The sequence below is a fragment of the Nicotiana tabacum genome, chromosome 8 (genome assembly GCF_000715075.1).
Source record: "Nicotiana tabacum cultivar K326 chromosome 8, ASM71507v2, whole genome shotgun sequence".
Classification (NCBI taxonomy): Eukaryota; Viridiplantae; Streptophyta; class Magnoliopsida; order Solanales; family Solanaceae; genus Nicotiana; species Nicotiana tabacum.
In genome coordinates, this window is record NC_134087.1 from 159,996,531 (window position 1) to 160,015,953 (window position 19,423).

Below are 19,423 nucleotides of genomic sequence, written 5' to 3' on the forward strand. Positions count from 1 at the left end.
CAATGACCAACTTCTTAATAAGGCTATGGACACCTCCCACAGGTCAACATCACGAGAATCGGACCACACTTACACTATTTGACTAGTTTAGTAGTAGAAACTAAAGACGAAACTATCATGAGAAAGAATGATAATATTAAAGAGAAAGGAGAATTATTTGTCATGCGGCAGTCCAAATAAGAGCAGGTGGGTGATAGTGCATCATGCAGTACTCGTGATACCCATCCAAACTGGCCCATCAATTAAGAAGGAAAAATCTACATGTATTAGCAAGTCAAAAAAATATACTCATTTTTTATATATTAGTATACAATTAATATATATTTAACTAGAAATTGTAATTAATTTTAATCGACTAAGAAAATTTGTTAAAAGTAAAATGAACAGAAGTATTTTCTTAAATCAGGTCGAAATTGATGTGCTCAAACTTTAAAATTCTACTTTGAGTTTTGGCGCGATAGTCTTAAATTTACGACTGTCGCATTATTCAACTTGTTACTCTGCTTCAATCTATGTGGTACTATTAAGTTAGGCAGTTAAAGAAATCTTTCTTTGAACATAATATTTTAAATTATATTTTCATGAAGAAATTTTTCTTTGAACATAATATTTTAAATTATATTTTCATGATGGATCTTAGGCGGTACAGATTTGGATTAGTGGAATTGGTGAGTTTTGAAAGTCAGATAATTGAACCAACTATTGTGAGTTATATATAATACATCTTATGCAATTTTTAAATATAAGAATTTTATTCAATAAACATGATTTTTTTTGTCTAATTCACTTGAAAACTAAATAGTATGATCGTCATTTTCCAAACTCTATTACATAAAATAGAACGCAGGGATAATTTGAAGGATATTGATTTCTAAATAAGATAATAGGAACGCCGGCAGTTCCTTACCTGCCAGTTGGCAGTTGTTTTTTGTGCTTTTCTTTTTCGAGTTTCCAATTACCAATCTAAGTTTACAACTTAAATTACTAAAATAACATTGTTTCTATAGTCGTCTAAAAAAGAATGTTAGCATACAAGCGACCAAAGTGAATATATTTATATTCTGTATTTAAATATGAGTATCGATTTCTTAATTTTATAAACTAAGTTTTACATTTTTGAGACCTCATAAAAACTATACTATAAATAAACAAAATTTATAGCTAATAACATCAAAAATTGTTTGGATAAATTACAGTTTAAAAGAAATATTTGATACTGCATTACTGCTATTGGGCAAACATGTGACAAAATGAGGACCATGAGAATAATTGAGGGAAGAAACAATTTTGGATTTTAGTCATATGCTTATTAGAATAAGTCAAAATTGACAGCCTGAATTGCTGACAAGATGGTATTTTAACTATTAAACTGTAATTCCAAGAAAGTATGATGTTTTATGCAACTTTCCAAACATTTGATACTAATTAGAGTCAGAATCAACCACAGTTTTATTCCCTTGAAAAAGGTGTTTAACATGGTTCTGTTTAATCAAAAAGCATAAGCAAAGTAAAAACTATTTAGATAGTTCATCTTGTAATTGTTTATTTCTTGTATCCCTTCTTAATACTCTCTCCAGTCCACAATAAGTGACTAATTTGCCTTTTTATTTTGGTCCAAAATATGTATCCATTTATATAATCAAGAAATAATTCAATTTGTTTTTACAAAATTACCCTTATGTACATATTCCTAAAAAGTTTCTTACTCCTCACATTAAATATTTAATTAAGGGTAGTTTAGTCATACTAGGTATTTTTGTATAGAATTTAGTATTTTCTTAATGGGCGTGCCAAAAACAAATTGATCACTTATTGTGGACTGGAGGTAGTACATTTCAAATTGGTGTCTTCGAAAATAAGATATGCTTCGGGTGTTATCTTATTTAAAAGTTACAAGTAGAGGCGCAACCAAAATCTTAAGTTTTTGGGTTTAGAATTTTAGCCCTTTTAACCTACTGAATTCAAAATTAATAATTTGAACATATTAAATTATTTTTTAAGATAAATATAGAGTTTGGACTAAAGTTACTAATAGAACTCATGCCTCAGTCTCTAGCCCGGTCACTAGTTACAAGAGTATTCTATCATTTTTCATGATTTAGCTAACATTAGCAATTTTTTATGATCTGCAATGAGCATCGCTAGGTATACAATATAAAAGAAAATCGTATTCTTTCCATCATACTAAGACGGCGACTCTCTACTCATGAGGGTGAATGCATTTATTTTTGGTTATAAATACGAACATCAATATCTTAATCTTTTAAACTGAAAATTACATATTTAAAAATTATTACACATTTTGAATTCTGATAGTCTTTAAAAGATAGTTTGATATGATAGATAGTAATATTATCATATAAAATGAGATAAAGTATTATTGATAAAAAGAGAATTGAGCGGTAAATAAGTAGTATACTTATTGCAGTACATCTTACATGTGCAATATTTAGGTCCCGTTTGTCAATAAAAAGTTTTTCCTTTTTGAATTTTTTCTTTAAAACATATTTATCCATGAAAATTTATAAGTTTTTGAAAAAAATTTGAAAATGAGTTTTTCAAAAATCAAAAAGTAGTTTTGGCCACTTTTTCATAATTTTCAAACAAAACTTTTTCCCCGCTCACGATTGCAACTTTTTTTCCCCTCTTTTTTCAAAATTGCAATAACTTTTCAGTGAAATATATGTTCAAACATAATTTCAAATTCAAATACTACTTTTTTTAAAAAAAAATATTTTTATGTCCAAAGTCCTACTTAATTTCTACCAAATCCCCGGCCTTTTCTCTTTTTCCGGTGGGTGTCAATGTCTGATTCAATCATTTACTTCAAACAAAATCATATTATACCAAAAAATTTAGTTTAGTTTATTTATTATATATAATCAGTCCAATCATTTCAATTTCTCTTTAATTTCAGTTCGATTCAATTAATTTTAATATATTATTAAATAACAATGATAATATTACTAAGATACCCATTTGTTGCCCGAAAATAGCAGTCTTCGATATATCATAAAAATTTATATATAATAGATCTTGGCAATGTTGATCATTTTGATTCAGCCTTTTCTCATTTAACTAAAAAATATATGGAGAAATTAAAAAACCAAAACGTGTATAGTGTAGAGGCAAAAATATTGTAAAGTTACAAATTTTATTTGGAATAAATCTGTACTATTTTATTTGTTGCACTTTCTTTCTTTCTTTTTAATGGTAATTTGTTACACTTTAAAAATAACAAAAATGGGGAAAATTAATTTAAAGGAAAGAAGTAAATGAATAATCTAAAAGAAAAAGAGAGGCAGGTGATTGGTGGCTGGCGCTTACTGCTGGAGCCTGGACTGCTCTCTACTCCGTGCAACTTCTATGACTCTCCCATTTTAATTCAGAGAAATACGGCGCTGGTTTTTCCTATATATAATACACATATAACTTCCTAGTGTTTAACGACCCACAGATCTCCTTCTTCTCTGCAAATTAACCAACACACACACACACACACTCTCTCTCTGAAACAATGAGCGATCTCAAGTCCAAGTTTTTGGATGTGTACACTGTCCTCAAATCTGAGCTGCTTAATGACCCAGATTTCGAATTTACTGATGATTCTCGTCAATGGGTCGACAAGGTATTGTTTTTTCTTTTTCTTTTCTTTTGTCTCTATGTGAATGTAGATCCATTTTGTGCATTACATTACATGTGTTATGTTTCTGTTGATAAATCTTGCTTAATTGCTTTTCTTGCATCATTGTCATTTTTTGTCTCATTCATTACGTTTTACTGTAACATAAAGGGTACTTTGATTATTGACTCATGGAAACTAAAAGCAAACAAATGGATGCAAAGATCAAATTCTTACTAGTCTTAAGTAAGATGGAATTAAAGCTAGAATTTTTTTTGTTTTTATCTTGTCTCATCCAAATGATTTGGTATATATATGAATTTCAGAGGATAAATTAGCCTCAGTCAACATAGCATAGATACTTATAAAAATGGAGCTTGTTGTAATTTTCCTCAAGCTTGAAGTTAGTCCAAACATCCACTAGAAACATGCTTGAAAGCAGAAATTACAATGTTCTTGAACATATGAATTCAACATTTCATTACTCTAGAATCTATGCATTTTTGCTTGTTGTTTATGCTTGCCCGTGGGGGTGGAGTATGCTTGACAACCACCTTTCATAGAGTCAGGGGCGGAGCTAGCATAGGACTTACGGAAGTTTGGCCGAACCCATTAACTTGGGTCTAAAACCTGTATTTGTCTTAAAAAATTCATTGAATATGTATAAATTGTAGAACCCAGTAACATAAATGAACTAGAATCCCAAACCCACAAGCTTCAAATCCTGGCTCCGCCTTTGCATATAGTGTTGGTTCAACATGGATTATCTTATGATGCATTTTGCAATGCAAACTAGTTGGTTTTTCTTGTAAATGTAATTAATTGTCAGTTCAGTACTGCTGATGTGGTAATCCTGTACCTTTATATCGGTTATTCAATTTGTGGTTACGCTGAGGCTCAGCTTCTTTTCATTTTATTCTTTCAGAATTATTAAATTTTTTGAACAATCTATATCTCAAATTATCTTCATTTTTACATCTCTCATTGTTACTTTTATTGATTTGTCTCAGATGTTGGACTACAATGTACCTGGAGGTAGGACTGAATTGCTCCATTTGAATATTCTAAAATTTTCTACTTCATTTACAATCTTTGATAGCTTAAGAATTTCTTCCAGCGGCTTTATGATAGCATATTGTCTGTGCAGGGAAGCTTAATCGGGGGCTCTCCGTTATTGACAGCTACAGTTTGTTGAATGATGGGAGAGTACTAACCAGTGAGGAAATCTTTCAAGCATCTGCCCTTGGCTGGTGCATTGAATGGGTATGCAAAATAAATACTCTTAAATCTGTGCCTTAGTCTGAATTCTTTGGTGACCCCAATAAATTTAGTTTTAGTTCCGATTTTCTTCTTTTCAAGTGAGTGATTGGTGCAATGTGTGTTGCAGCTTCAAGCATATTTCCTTGTTCTTGATGATATAATGGATAACTCTCATACACGTCGAGGTCAGCCATGCTGGTACAAATTACCTGAGGTGTGGGCCTACACAAAGAAATTACTTGTTTGTTACTCTTTTCTTTCATGTGCAATATCTACTCATCATATTTTTTCTTTCAATATTTCTTATAGGTTGGCATGATTGCTGTTAATGATGGCATACTTCTTCGCAACCACATCACGAGAATTCTGAAGAACCACTTCAGAGCAAAGCCTTATTATGTTGATCTTCTCGATTTGTTTAATGAGGTAGGATTATTTGCACACCAAAAGGCCTTTGAATTAAATCATATATAGTGCTGACCTTTTGCTTTCTCTCTTTTGCTTTGCGGACGTATCCTGACAGGTTGAGTTCCAGACTGCCTCTGGACAAATGATAGATTTGATCACAACAATTGTTGGAGAGAAAGATTTATCAAAGTACTCATTGCCAATGTAAGGAGACATCTTCAAGACTTGTGCAATTTTTCTGCTTTCAGTATTTCTTGTGTGATTTAACTTTGATAATGATGTGATTACATGCAGTCATCGCCGGATTGTCCAGTATAAAACTGCTTATTATTCATTCTACCTCCCGGTGAGTATAAATCTTCCTTTCTATTGTGTTCACAGCTTTATGTGCTATTTTAGAATGATTCCATGTCTATTATGTTTCTAAACACTTGCTTCGTAGTTCTTTGAAAATGGGGAACCATTATGTTTGTTGATTTGAGGTTGATGTTCTCTTAAAACACTCAAAGTTCTGAATCTTCTTCAAGATATATTAACTATATGCAATTTTCAGAAAGGCATAGCAAAGCTTCTTATTTTGATGTCTTTCTGAGTCAACTTAAGAAACACCTTTCAGTTTTTTTTTCTATCTCCTCAAGATCTAAACTATAGCTACTATTACTTTGAATCATAATTGCTGCTAGCTTTGTGTTAATTATTCTGCTATATCCGGAGTACTCATGATTAAGATTTCCAGGTGGCATGTGCACTTCTAATGGCTGGAGAAAATCTTGACAAACATGTTGACGTCAAGAACATACTTATTGAAATGGGAATCTATTTTCAAGTTCAGGTGATAATTATAACTACTTCCTGATAACTTCCTCTGCATTTAAAGTTCTGTATTTTATATTCGAAGAATCATATTCAATTGGAAATTGACCTTTGATGCACAAAGTTAGACATACACCATGAACAGAAGGATAATTTACTTCTTTTTTCTCAATCTGGTTTATGCTTTTGAAGTTTCATGGCTGTAGTCTTGACCTTGCATCTCATTGGGGAAAAGTAAGGGAAAAAAGGCCAAATAAAAACGGAAAAGATGTTGCTTTAAATATGGCCTAAATTTAAATCACAAAAGAATGTAGTCTGCTTTCTGAAAAAGCTTGAGAAACATCGAGCGCCATCACCATGTGGTCAAAACTGTGAAAAGAAATTTGTACGTGGCCAGATTTATGAATGTGATTTCCAACACAGTGGCCTTGTGAAATATACATATGATTAGTTTCCAATATACCAAAGACCTCATTGGCAGAACTCAGTTTCAGCCTTTCAGGACATCTATGCTTTCGTGCTACCAATCCTGACTTTTAGCTTTCTTGACTTTGTAGGATGATTATCTGGACTGTTTTGCTGACCCAGAGGTGCTGGGTAAGGTATGTTGTAAAGGAAGCTCATAGAAAAAAACTCCTTTAAAAATATTCAGAAAGCTATTTTAATTTGAAAAAAATAGAAATCTTATGATGACCTCCTTTTGCTATCAGATTGGCACCGATATTCAGGATTTCAAGTGCTCTTGGTTGGTAGTGAAAGCTCTAGAACTCTGCAACGAGGAGCAAAAGAAATTATTATATGTAAGCTCATAACTTCTTTTCCCCTTGTTTGTTTCTATCACCACTTAGTTCTATTTGAAAATACTAATTAGAAGAGCTTGTTTTGCAGGAGAACTATGGAAAAGACGACCCTGAATGTATTGCTAAAATAAAGGCGCTTTATAATGATCTCAAACTTGAGGTATTCCACCTTTTTCCTAGCTTCATAGTTTCGATTACTATCTGTTCTTATTTAACGCAAAGGTTTTTTAGCCATTGTGCTCTTCCCTTAGCAAGTGGTCAATCTCACTTGACGACGAAGAGTTGAAACATAGTACTTCAGCTTTTAATCATACTCTTTGGAATCTTGTAGGAAGTATTCCTGGAATACGAGAAGAAATCGTATGAAAAGCTGACAAGCTCCATTGCAGCTCATCCAAGCAAAGCAGTGCAAGCAGTGCTACACTCATTCTTGGGAAAGATATATAAGAGGCAGAAGTAGGAAATAAACTAATTAGTGAATTTCAAGAGTCTATTGTTTACAAGTATTTGTGTTCTCCCAATGGGGATGACATGTCTGTATTTCATGCATTTTTCTGCTTTCTTGTATGGCTTTCTGGTCTCCTGTTTCTTATTTTGACAGATTGATGATGTATTATGATTTTCCCAGAAATGCAAACTCTACCCTTTTTCACCTTCAATAATTAGTACACATTTGGCGAAATAGTCCAATGAAATCTTTTACTACTCTGCTCTGTCATTGTTGCGTGACTGCCCTTAGCATCATTGCTTCGATGTAGCCAATGTTCTAATTAAAATTTGAAATACTGGGAATTGTAAGTTCGGAATTATCTCTTATTATTTGTTTACCATGATTGTTCTTAAGAAGAAGAAAAAAACAAAGATAAACCAACTTTTAGACCCAGAACATATTAAGAAACAAACTTAACGAAAATTTACAAAAGAAAGTCTAATCCTTTAAAAAAATCCTACACAACTGGTTGATGGCGAATGTCAGGTTGATTAAACTCATCCATTAGAAAAAACCCACGCTCCATCTTGATATTTCTTTGATAACCTTTCTCTTCTAAGTCCTCCTTGAACCCATTATAGATACTACAACAATAACAACATACCTAGTATATTCCTATAGTGTGGGGTCTGAGGAGGGTAATATATATGCAGACCTTACCCTACCTTGTGGTGGTAGAGAGATTGTTTTCGGTAGACCATCGGCTGAAGAAAAGCAATTCTCAACAGGCTTAAAAAAGAAAAACAATAGTGAAGAAGTCATGTTGAAAATAATGATAATAAGAAACAATAGCAAAACAAAGCAATAAGAAACTGACACAAGGGAAGCAACAGGTAGTAATAAAAATCGAAGGCTAAATACTACGAGAATGATAGTCATATATGGAAAACAGAAAACATATACGGTAACCCAAACTCGACTACCAACTAACTTTCTACCCTAATCCTTGACCTCCACATCCTCCTATCCAGGGTCATGTCCTCAGTAAGTTGGAGATGTACCATATCTTGTCTAATAACTTCTCCCTAATACTTCTTTGGCCTTCCTCTACCTCTCCTTAAACCCACAATAGCCAACCCCCCACACCTCCTCACTGAGGCATCTATGCATCTCTTCTTCACATGCATGAACCATCTCATTCTCGCTTCTCTCATCTTGTCAACCACAGAAGCCACTCCCACTTTGTCCTAAATATCTTCATTCCTAATCTTATCTCTCCTGGTATGTCCACACATCCATCTCAACATCTTCATTTCTGCTACTTTTATCTTCTAAACGTGAGAGTTATTGACTAGCCAATACTCCGCCTCTTATAACATGGTTGGTCTAACAATCATTCTGTAGAACTTTCTTTAATTCTTGGTGACACCTTCTTATCACACAAAACACCGGATGTGAGCTTCTATTTCATCTACCCCACTCCAATACGATGTGTTACATCATTATTAATCTCCCCATTTCCATGGATTATTAAGCCCAGATACTTGAAGTTTCCTCTCTTGGGGATGACTTGTGTACCAATCCTCACTTCCTCATCCGCTTCATGAGGTGCATCATTGAATTGCACTCTAAGTACTCTATCTTGGTCCTACTCAACCTGAAACCTTTAGACTCTAGGGCCTGTCTCCAAATCTCTAGCCTAGCGTTAACTCAGCCGCGTGTCTCGTTAATTAATATTATGTCATCTGCAAATAGCATACACTATGGAACCTCCCCTTGGATATGCTGTATCAATTTATCCATCACCAAAGTAAATAAAAACGGGCTAAGAACTGATCAGTGGTGTAACCTATCACAATTGGAATGTATTTTGAGTCTCCTCCAACTGCTCTTACCCAAGTCTTGGCTCCATCGTACATGTCATCCATCGCCTTAATGTATGCCACATGTATACTTCTAGTCTCCTAACATCTCTATAGAACCTCCATCGGGATTTTGTCGTATGCTTTTTCTAGGTCAATAAATACTATATTTAAGTCCTTCCTCTCCCTATATTGCTCCACCAATCTTCTAAAAAGATGAATGGCTTTTGTCGTAGATTTCCCCGGCATGAATCCGAATTGGTTCTCGAAAATATACACCCCCCTCCTTGCCCTTATTTCTACTGCCCTCTCCCAAATTCTCATTGTTTGGCTAAGTAGTTTGATATCCCTATAGTTGTTGCAATTTTGAATATCACTCTTGTACAACAAAATTATGGTACCCCCCTTATTCTTTCTACATTCTGGACATCCTAAAAATGACATTAAATAACCTAATCAGCCACTTCATACCCGCCTTGCCTACGCTCTTTCAAAATTCTATGGGGATCTCGTCTGGACCGATTGCTCTTTCCCTTCTCATCTTACGCATAGCCCCCTCAACCTCCTACAACTTTATATGCCTACAATACCTAAAATCAAGACGACTCTCGGAGTGCTCTAGATTACCCAGCACCAATAGTTTTCGTCCCCCTCTTCATTCAAGAGTCTATGAAAGTAAGTATGCTATCCCCGTCTAATTTGTGCTTTTTCGATCAGTACTTTGTCGCCTCGTCTTTGATGCACTTCACCTCTCTCTTGCCTTGGCGAGCTTATACAACTTTTTATCCCCGCCTTTGTTCTCTACTCTACATATAAGTGTTCAAATGTTGCCACTTTTGCAACCGAGACCGCTAGCTTCACTTCCTTCTTTTCCGTCTTATATCTCTCCCTATTTTTCCTCCTTTCCTCATCATCCTTGCTATTTGCTAACTTCATATAAGCAACTTTCTTGACTTTCGATTTCTGTTGGACCTCTCCATTCTACCACCAATCCCCTCGGTAACCACTAAAGTGACCCATCGAAACCTCCAACACCTCTTTAGCTACATTCCTAATGCAATTAGCTTTTCTATCCCACATACTATTTGCATCCCCTTTACTCCCCGAAGCCCCCATTTCCATCAACTTCTCCTCTATTTCCTGAGATCCAGCCTTACTTAAGTTACCCCACTTGATCCTAGGTTGGTCATGCAAAACCTTCTTCTTCTCATTATCTTAATCTCTTAGTCCACAACCAAGAGCTTATGTTGGTTTGTAAGGTTTTTCACTCGGAGTAGCCTTGCAGTCCTTAAATTGACCTCTATCACCCTTCCTAAGGAGCAAGTAACCTATCTGAGTCTTAGCCACTATGCTATAAAAGGTAACCATGTGCTCTTTCTTCTTCAGAAAATGTGAATAGCTATCACCAAATTAAAGCTTCTGCAAAGTCCAAAAGTGAAACTCCTCATACGTTCCTCTCCCCAAAATCAAAATCGCCCTGTACGTCATCATAACCACTTGACCTAGTCATGATGTGACCATTAAAGTATCCTCATATGAATACCTTTTCAGTGTGCGGGATACATTTTACCACCTCATCCAAATCCTCCCATTATATATGCTCTCGAGATAATTCCTGGATTTCATAGAGTACACTTAAACAATTAAAGATACATTTAAGAATCATATGAAGAGTTATGGAATTTGATGGTGTAGGAACTATAACCTCAGTTGTAATGAAATGAGAAGTGAATATTCCTACACTTCCATCGAGGATGCATTTTTTTGGTTCTAACTACAAGTCTACAACAAAAGTTCTCATTTTTGCAATCATAGATGACTATTTGTGGTTATGTTGTTGTTAGTAATAAATTTTGAGATGCAAAAAATAAACTGCAATCACAATATAAATGTAAAAAAATATAATTTTGTGATAAACAATATGGGTACAATTCTATTTATTCCCTTAATTTTTCTCTCCTGATTAACTAGGATGATGCAAATTTGATCTCCGTGAAAGGATGTCGAGGATCTTCTTGAACTATTTGATTGTCAAAAATTATCCGGACTTATCTTGATCTCTTTGTGAATATTCCATAAGGTTATGGAATTTTTGAGATGTTTTTATAGGGTGTAAGCTAGGGTTTTGGATGGAGTAGCCTCCAAGTTAGGTTATGTGATGACCCAAAAGGTCATCACTCAATTTGAAAGTAAATTCTATGTTCTGAAGCCTTAAAAACCTCTTTTTGTCTCACCTCGATTTGCGTACGCAGTCCGGGCGCGTTTTCGGAAAGCTTTTATGTGAAAACTAAGTAAAATAAGAAAATTGACTTTTAAAATATATTAAAGTTGACTTTGGTCAATATTCTTGTTAAACGGACCCGGACCCGTGATCCGACAGTCTCATAGGGTCCGTAGTAAAATATGGGACTTGGACGTATGCCCGGAATCGAATTCCGAGGTCCCAAGCCCGAGGAATGAATTTTTGAAAAATATTGTTTAACTGAAATCATAAGAGTTTTTGGAAATGTACAAATGTTTGAAATTGATGGTATCGGGTCATATTTTGGTTTCGCAGCCCGATATAGGTCATATATAATAATTAAGTTGAATCTGTGAAGTTTGGTAAAAATCGGAGTTCGTTTAGTATAAATCGGACCTTTATTTTTAGAATCAATTTCAAACCATCTGCTAGAGGTTGTAACAATCCAAACGATCCCACTACATCAGGACCCTTTCGACGTTGCACAAAAGCCATTACTTTACGTTCAGCTTGAAAAAAGGAAATTTTGATGTTCTTGAGTGATTTCATGAATTTGAGATTTAATTCATAGTTGTTGATGTTATTTTGATGATTTGATCGCACGAGTAAGTCTGTATGATATTTTTGGACTTGCGTGCATGTTTGGTTTGGAGCCTCGAGGGCTCGGGTGAGTTTTGGAGAGGTTGCGGATTGAAATTGGACATAGGAAAACTACTGGTGTATTGAAGGTCTGCAGGCTTCGCAATTGCGAAGCTTGGCTTGCAAAAGCGAGCTCGCATTTGCGAAGAATTATTGCAATTGCGAAGATGGGCTGGGCAGAGAGACCTTCGCATTTGCGAGGTTCAATGTTGCAAAAGCGACCATAGCAGGTACCGCAATTGAGAACGGTTGTTCGCATTTGCGAAGAAAGTTGGGGCAGGCCTACCTTCGCATTTGTGAAGCCTAGTCTGCATTTGTGAGTTTGCATTTGCGAACCTGACTTCGCAAATGCGATATTTGCACCTGTGCAAATTATAACTTAGACGAAATTTCTTCATTTTTCAAACTCTCTCAAACCCTAAGCTCTCTTGGGTGATTTTCCAAAGAAAAGTTCTTCTCCAAATTAATTGTAAGTCATTTCTAACTCATTTTATTCAATCTATAACATCTTTTTACATGATTTCAATTCAAAATCAAGGGTTTTCATGGGGGAATTGGGTGTTTTTGGGTAGAACTTAGGATTTTTAATTTTTGGGGATTTGGACCTTGATTTGAGGTCCAATTTTAAAACAAATTATATATTTGAGTTTGTGGGTGAATGGGTAATCGGATTTTGGTTTGAACCTCGGGTTTTGACCATGTGGGCCCGAGGTTGATTTTTGAATTTTTGGGGAAATCATTAGAAACCCTATTTTCATGCATTAGAATTGATTCATTTAGCATTTATTGATATCGTTAAGTAAATTGTGGCTAGATACAAGCGAATTGGTGGTGGAATCGAGGGGTAAAGTGGTAGTTGAGGCTTGATTGGTTCGTGGCATTGAGGTAAGTGTTTGGTCTAACCTTAGTTTGAGGGAATATGAGTCTTGGTCTTATTTGCTATGTGTTAATTATTGAGTATGACATATAGGTGTGGTGACGAGTATCTGTACGTCGATGCCAAGTATGCTCGTGAGTCTTATACCATCATTGATTTGACTCCGTTTTGTATTGTCCATGCTTAATATGATGATTTCTAATGTTGAACAAGGCTTATGGAAGTATTCTTGGCAATTGAACATTGTAGAGTGTTGGCTCAAGTTGAGAATTGAATTGTGAAGTAATTGTGGAAAAGAGAAGAGGTTTATGATATTGTCCGGGATGTTATTGCTTTTGATATTATTTCCCTTGCCGGGATATTATTGCACATGATATTGTTTCCCTTGCCGGGATATTGTTGTTATACTATTGTTACCTTGCCGGGATTCTATTGTGATTTTATTGATTCCCTTGCCCGTATTGCTTTGTGATTGTTTCTTGGTTAAGGAAGAGTGTAAAAGCACAAAGGGTGATGCCGTACGTAATATTTATGAGTGAATGTTAATGCACGAAGGGTGATGCCGTGTCGATATTGTAAATGTAAAAGCACAAAGGGTGATGTCGTGCCATGATATGAGTGATAATACACGAAGGATAATGTCGTGCCATGATTATGTGAGGTAAAAGCACGAAGGGTGATGCCGTACCGAATAAATTGATTCTTATAGTGAGAACGAGAGTAAAAACATGAAGGGTGATGCCGTGCACTTGTCATTGATTTCCTTATTCTTGCTTATAGTTGAAATTTGGTGTTCTGTATGTTTCTTTACTAAATTTCTATTTGTACATGATATTCCCCGAGCATGTTTTCCCTTCCCATCTTTAACTGCTAGTTTCTGCCGTTATTACTTGATGTATATGATATAACTGCACAGGTTTATTTGGTAGTCTTGTCCTAGCCTCGTCACTACTTCGCCGAGGTTAGGCTAGACACTTACCAGCACATGGGGTCGGTTGTGCTGATACTACACTCTGCACTATGTGCAGATCCCGGTGCTGGAGCTTTCGGACCACAGTGAGGTTGCTGCCTGCAGTCCAGCGGCGGAGACCCGAGGTAGTCCTGCAGACGTCCGCAGGCCTTGGCGTTCCCTTCTGTCTTTCCATTCTGTTTTTATGTATTTCAGAGATAGATTTGTATTATTTTCCTTCAGACAACTGTTTGCATTATTCGTAGATAGTTCGTGACATCAAATTCTGGGTAGAGTTGTATTTTGGATTTTCGTATTAGTATTTAGTGATATTATTAGATTTCGTCTTCCGCATTTATCTTATTATTATGTTTATTTCGCTATTGATTGCCTGTTATATTGAACTGTTAAAAGGCTAAGTAAAAAAGGATAATAAAATTATAACTCTCGACTTGCCTAGCTTTCATGAGTAGGCGCCATCATGACTCCCGAGGGTGGGAAATACGGTCGTAACAAATTGGTAGAGCCCTAGGTTTCTTAGGTCTCACAATTCATGGACAAGCTTAGTAAAGTCTGAGGGATCGGTAAAGAGACGTCTGTATTTATCCCCCAGAGGCTACATAGTTAGGAAAAAATTCATATCTATTCTTTCCTGTCGTGCGACTTGATTTCTCAATGCTAATTGAACTTCCACTCTGTTCTTTCGCAGATGGTGAGAACACGTACCACTTTATTAGCTGACCAGTAGCTCGAGCCCCCAATAGCAGCTCCTGCGAGGGGCAGAGGCTGAGGCCGTGCTAGGGCCCAAGGCAGAGGTAGGGCTTAGCCCAGAGCTCGAGCAGCAGCACCAGTGGCGGAGCCTTAGGTTGAGTTTGGCGAGGAGGTTCCAGCCCAGACAGTTCCAGCAGGACCAGCTCAGGTCCTAGAGGGGTTCATTGCCACCCCAGTACTTCAAGATGCTCTGGTCCGTTTAGTGAGCCTTATAGAGAGTGTCACCCAGGCAGGCTTGCTTCTTGTAGCACCAGCCGTCTCTCAGGCCGGAAGAGGAGCCCAGACTCCTACTACCCGCACTTCGGAGTAGATGGCTCCCCAGTTCCAGACTCCAACAGCTCAGCCAGTTGGGGTAGTTCAGCCTGGTGTTGGGGCACAGACCAGTAAGGGGCCAGCTATGTCTGTTGATGCCTTGTGGAGGTTGGACAGGTTCACCAAGATTTTCACTACTACTTTTGGTGGTACATCTTCTGAGGATCCCTAGGATTATTTGGACAGTTGTCATGAGGTTCTACGAAACATGGGGACAGTGGAGACCAATAGGGTCGACTTTGCTACTTTTCGACTGTCTGGATCCGCCAAGACTTGGTGGAGAGATTATTGTTTGGATAGACTAGTTGGGTCACCGGCTTTGACTTGGGATCAGTTCTCTCAGCTATTTCTGGAGAAGTTTCTTCCTATCACTCATAGGGAGAACTATCGGAGGCAGTTTGAGCGTCTCCAGCAGGGTTCTATGACCATCACTCAGTACGAGACCAGATTTATTGACTTGGCCCGTCATTATCTTTTTATACTTTCCACCGAGAGAGAGAGAGAGAGAGTAATGAGGTTTATTGAGGGGCTCATTCACCTTATTCGATTGCAGATGGCTAAGGAGACGGGGAGTGAAATTTCTTTTCAGGATGTGGCTAATGTGGCCAGGAGAGTTGAGATGATTCTATCACAAAGGAGTGGTCAAGGGTCCGACAAGAGACCTCATCATTCGGGCAGGTTCAGTGGTGCCTCATCTGGAGGTAGAGATTCTTTTGGTAGGGGCCATCCTTCAAGGCCGTTTCATTCAGAACTACAGTCTTCTTACGGTGCTCCAGGTGGCCGTGGTTCTCATATGCAGTATTCTGATCAGCTGCCTTATAGTGCACCGCTAGCTCCTATCAGTGCACCTCTGCTCTAGAGTTTTCAGGGTCGTCAGTCCCAACAGCCGAGGGCTTGTTATACTTGTGGCAACACGAGGCATATTGCTAGATTTTACCCTCAAGCACCGAGCAGCTCTTAGCATCAGGGTTCCCGTACCATGGTTCAGGCACTGAGTGTTCCACCACCCACTCAGCCAGCTAGAGGTGGAGGTAGAGGTGCTGAAGGTGGAGGTAGAGGTATTAGAGGTGGAGGCCAGCCAGCAAGAGACCGTCCCAGAGATGTAGTTCAGAGGGGTGGGGCCCAGACCCGATGTTATGCCCTTCCAGCCAAGCCTGAGGCCGAGGCCTCTAATGCAGTTATCACAGGTACTGTTCTGGTTTGTAGCAGAGATACTTCAGTTCTATTTGATCCAGGATCTACATACTCCTATGTGTCATCTTAGTTTGCACCGTATCTGGTCATGCCTAGTGATTCCTTGAGTGCTCCTGTTTATGTATCTACACCGGTGGGTGATTCTATTGTGGTCGATCATGTCTATCGTTCATGTATAGCTGTGATTGGGGGTCTTGAGACTCGAGTAGATTTGTTACTTTTGGATATGGTTGATTTTGACGCCATGTTGGGGATGGACTGGTTATCACCTTACCACGCTATCTTGGACTGTCATGCCAAGACTGTAGCCTTAGCCTTGCCAGGTTTACCTCGTTTAGAGTGGAAAGGAACTCCTGATCATTCTACCCGTAGGGTTATCTCATATATGAAGGTTCGACATATGGTGATAAGGGATGTTTGGCCTATTTGGCATATGTTCGTGATTCTAGTGTCGATGTTCCTTCTATGGATTCTGTGCCTGTTGTAGACATGTGATTTTTGACCCTCCCCAAGATTTTATATATTTTAGCGTGTAAATATTTAGTTTAGGCCTAGTATAGTTATTTCAATTAATTTTGACTCTATTTGCTTTATTTTATCACAAAAAAATAAAAATTACAAAAAATATTTTCTCTTATTTAGCTAGTTAATATTTTTATCTAGTTAAATTTAATTTGTCTACTAAATTCAAAAATACAAAAAATAATTCTAGGAATGTTATCTTAATTTTATAATGATTTTTCTATTTTTTTTATTTTTTTTTATTTTATCTTTTAGTACGATATTTTGAAAATACAAAAAAATAGATTTATTTTTATGGTTAGTCTTATTTTAATAGTTATTTTACTTAAGTAGGATTAATTAATAAATGAGATTGCATTTTTAATCTCGTTCGCGGGGAAAAAATAGAACTTGGGCTCGAGCAACCCATTTTTAGGCTTAATTTTTGGACCTAGTCCATAATTACCAAGCCCATAATTTCTAGGCTCATACTCCTAACCTAATCCCTAACCCTATAAAATAACACTTTAACTCCTAAATTAAAGGGGGGGGGGATACAAAGAAAGGACTCCTTCATCAACAGTAAAACCGGCGCCCTCATCAGAAAGCAGCTTTGGTCTTCAACAAAACAGACCATCGAACCCCCATCTCAATAACCAAGGCGCCATCCCTTAACCTTCTTCTCGATTTTCTTTTAGAAAGACAAAGGTCCAAACAAAAATTGAAAAATTCAAAGAAAAGTGTTCTGGGTTCTAAAACAAAAGGTTCAAAAGCCAAAGCAAGGCTATAAAAGAAATGTTTTCCTGCTCAACTAGTTCAAAAATTGAAGTTGATATTTCTGGGTGTTCAAGCTGAGGCTGGAAATCACCCCGTTCTGTTGTTGCTGAGGAATTGACCGAGCTCTAAATTGTCGCAACTGTTTTCGACTTTTCATTTGGCCTGTTTCAGTCATTCTGTTGCTGTGGAGCTACATTCTTCTTTAATTCCATACTTTATTTGATCAATTTCTGCAATTCCTCCACTCTTAGGTATGTACATTCACCTATCCTTGACTCTGCTTAAATAATCCCATGTTCACTTATGAATTTGTTGTTAAATGCCTTTTAAGGTAACAGATCTATCATGTGCAAATCAAATTAAGAATGAATGATTGTCAAGGATATTTCTGCAATTTATAATATGTTAAGGGTTGGTTGAAGTACTGTTGGCATAATCATTGAAATTAATTAAGAATGTCATGAAGTTTGGTATTAATTTCTCGTTAGAAGAGTATGTAGACTGAATATTGGTTCTGTTTGAATTTAGTTGTTAGTTTGAACTTATTAAATGCTTTGAATCTGGGTCTATGCGCTAATTAAGGGCCATGACAGACTTATTGTTGTCACTTTAATATGAGTCAGTAATATGAATGAGTTCACCTCTTTTGATACTGAATTATTAAAATCGTAGATTCTTCCTTTTAGTTTAAGTACGTTCACTTCTCCACTATTTTCTTTTTCTTCCTTTTTTTTAAGGTACTCTTTAAACTTTGATCTTATAATTGTGTTTAAATCCATAGATACTACTTATTGTAGATTTGAGTATTATTGAAATAAGTTCTGCTTGTGTTTCCTTGTTGAAAGTAATGGTTTATTAGGATTAGATGTGATATATGTTTGTTTCAATGTGAAATTCAGCTTAGTGAGCATGTGCGATCAAAATATCAGATTGATTTGATCTCTTTGAGCTTGAATTGTGGACTTAGAGTTTTGACAGTTTCTAGTTTATTCATTTAGGACTGAATATGTGATATCTATTCAAAGTATCCAATAAACAAATCTTTTAGTATATCCCCCGAATATCGTATGTTACTTCGGATAATAAAACCTTTCGAAATAAATTGAGGTGTGCCATTTGGTTGAATTTTCCATGGCCCTCACAAACTTGAAAGTGCGTAGTTGCTTTAGGTGCGTAATTTAAATTAATTTCCTTAAACTCGGGTGTGCATTTCATGTGACCCAAATTCGAATCTCAACAACGTTAAATAGAACGTGTCGCGACCCACGGGTGCATTTCATGTGGCATGGTTCAAGGCGTGTTTTAAATAACGTTGAATCTTCCTAAAAATAATTAAGAGCGGTTTAATAAGTTAAAATTGTAACATAGGCTAAAACATGTATTAAAATCAGATAATAGGTCAATTATGATAGTTTAAGTGACCGTGCTAGAACCACAGGATCCGGGGGTGGCTAACACCTTCCCTCGGGTTAACAGAATTCCTTACCCGGATTTCTGGTTCGTGGACTGTAATACAGAGTCAATCTTTTCCTCGATTCGGGATTTGAATCGGTGACTTGGGACACCATAAAATTATCCCAAGTGGCAACTCTGAATTTAATAAATAAATAATCCCGTTTCGAATAATGTCACTTAAATTGGAAAAACTCCCTTATACTCCCTTCCCCGGGGGTGTAGGTGAAAAAGGAGGTGTGACAGCTCTGGCGACTCTGCTGGGGATTAGAACCCAGAATCTCTGGTTCTGGGTTCGAGAATTCGAGTTTAGGATAATTGTTATATTTGGCTTTATTTATTACCTGGATTTATTTACATGCTCGGGCCTAATGTTCTAAGTGTTGCTTTTTACCGCTTTGATATTGGTGAACTGTATATAAATTGTTACGAAACCCTCCTCTCTCTGAGTCTTCTAAATCATCTGGAAAGTGTGCACTTCGTGTGACTTCTCTTCTATTAGAGTCATATCCCA

The 19,423-nt window shown here is 36.6% G+C and overlaps 1 protein-coding gene across 1 annotated transcript; it reads left to right on the forward strand.

Annotated features, from left to right (window-relative positions):
• The first annotated feature begins 3,289 nt into the window (after positions 1-3,289).
• On the forward strand, positions 3,290-7,585 carry LOC107779968 (farnesyl pyrophosphate synthase-like). Its single transcript, XM_016600471.2, has 12 exons — positions 3,290-3,628; positions 4,633-4,657; positions 4,770-4,885; positions 5,010-5,096; positions 5,192-5,308; positions 5,406-5,494; positions 5,585-5,636; positions 6,027-6,122; positions 6,661-6,705; positions 6,814-6,903; positions 6,992-7,063; positions 7,235-7,585. The coding sequence occupies exons 1-12, from the start codon at positions 3,518-3,520 to the stop codon at positions 7,361-7,363; spliced, it is 1,029 nt and encodes a 342-aa protein (XP_016455957.1). The 5' UTR covers positions 3,290-3,517; the 3' UTR covers positions 7,364-7,585.
• The last annotated feature ends 11,838 nt before the right edge of the window (positions 7,586-19,423 follow it).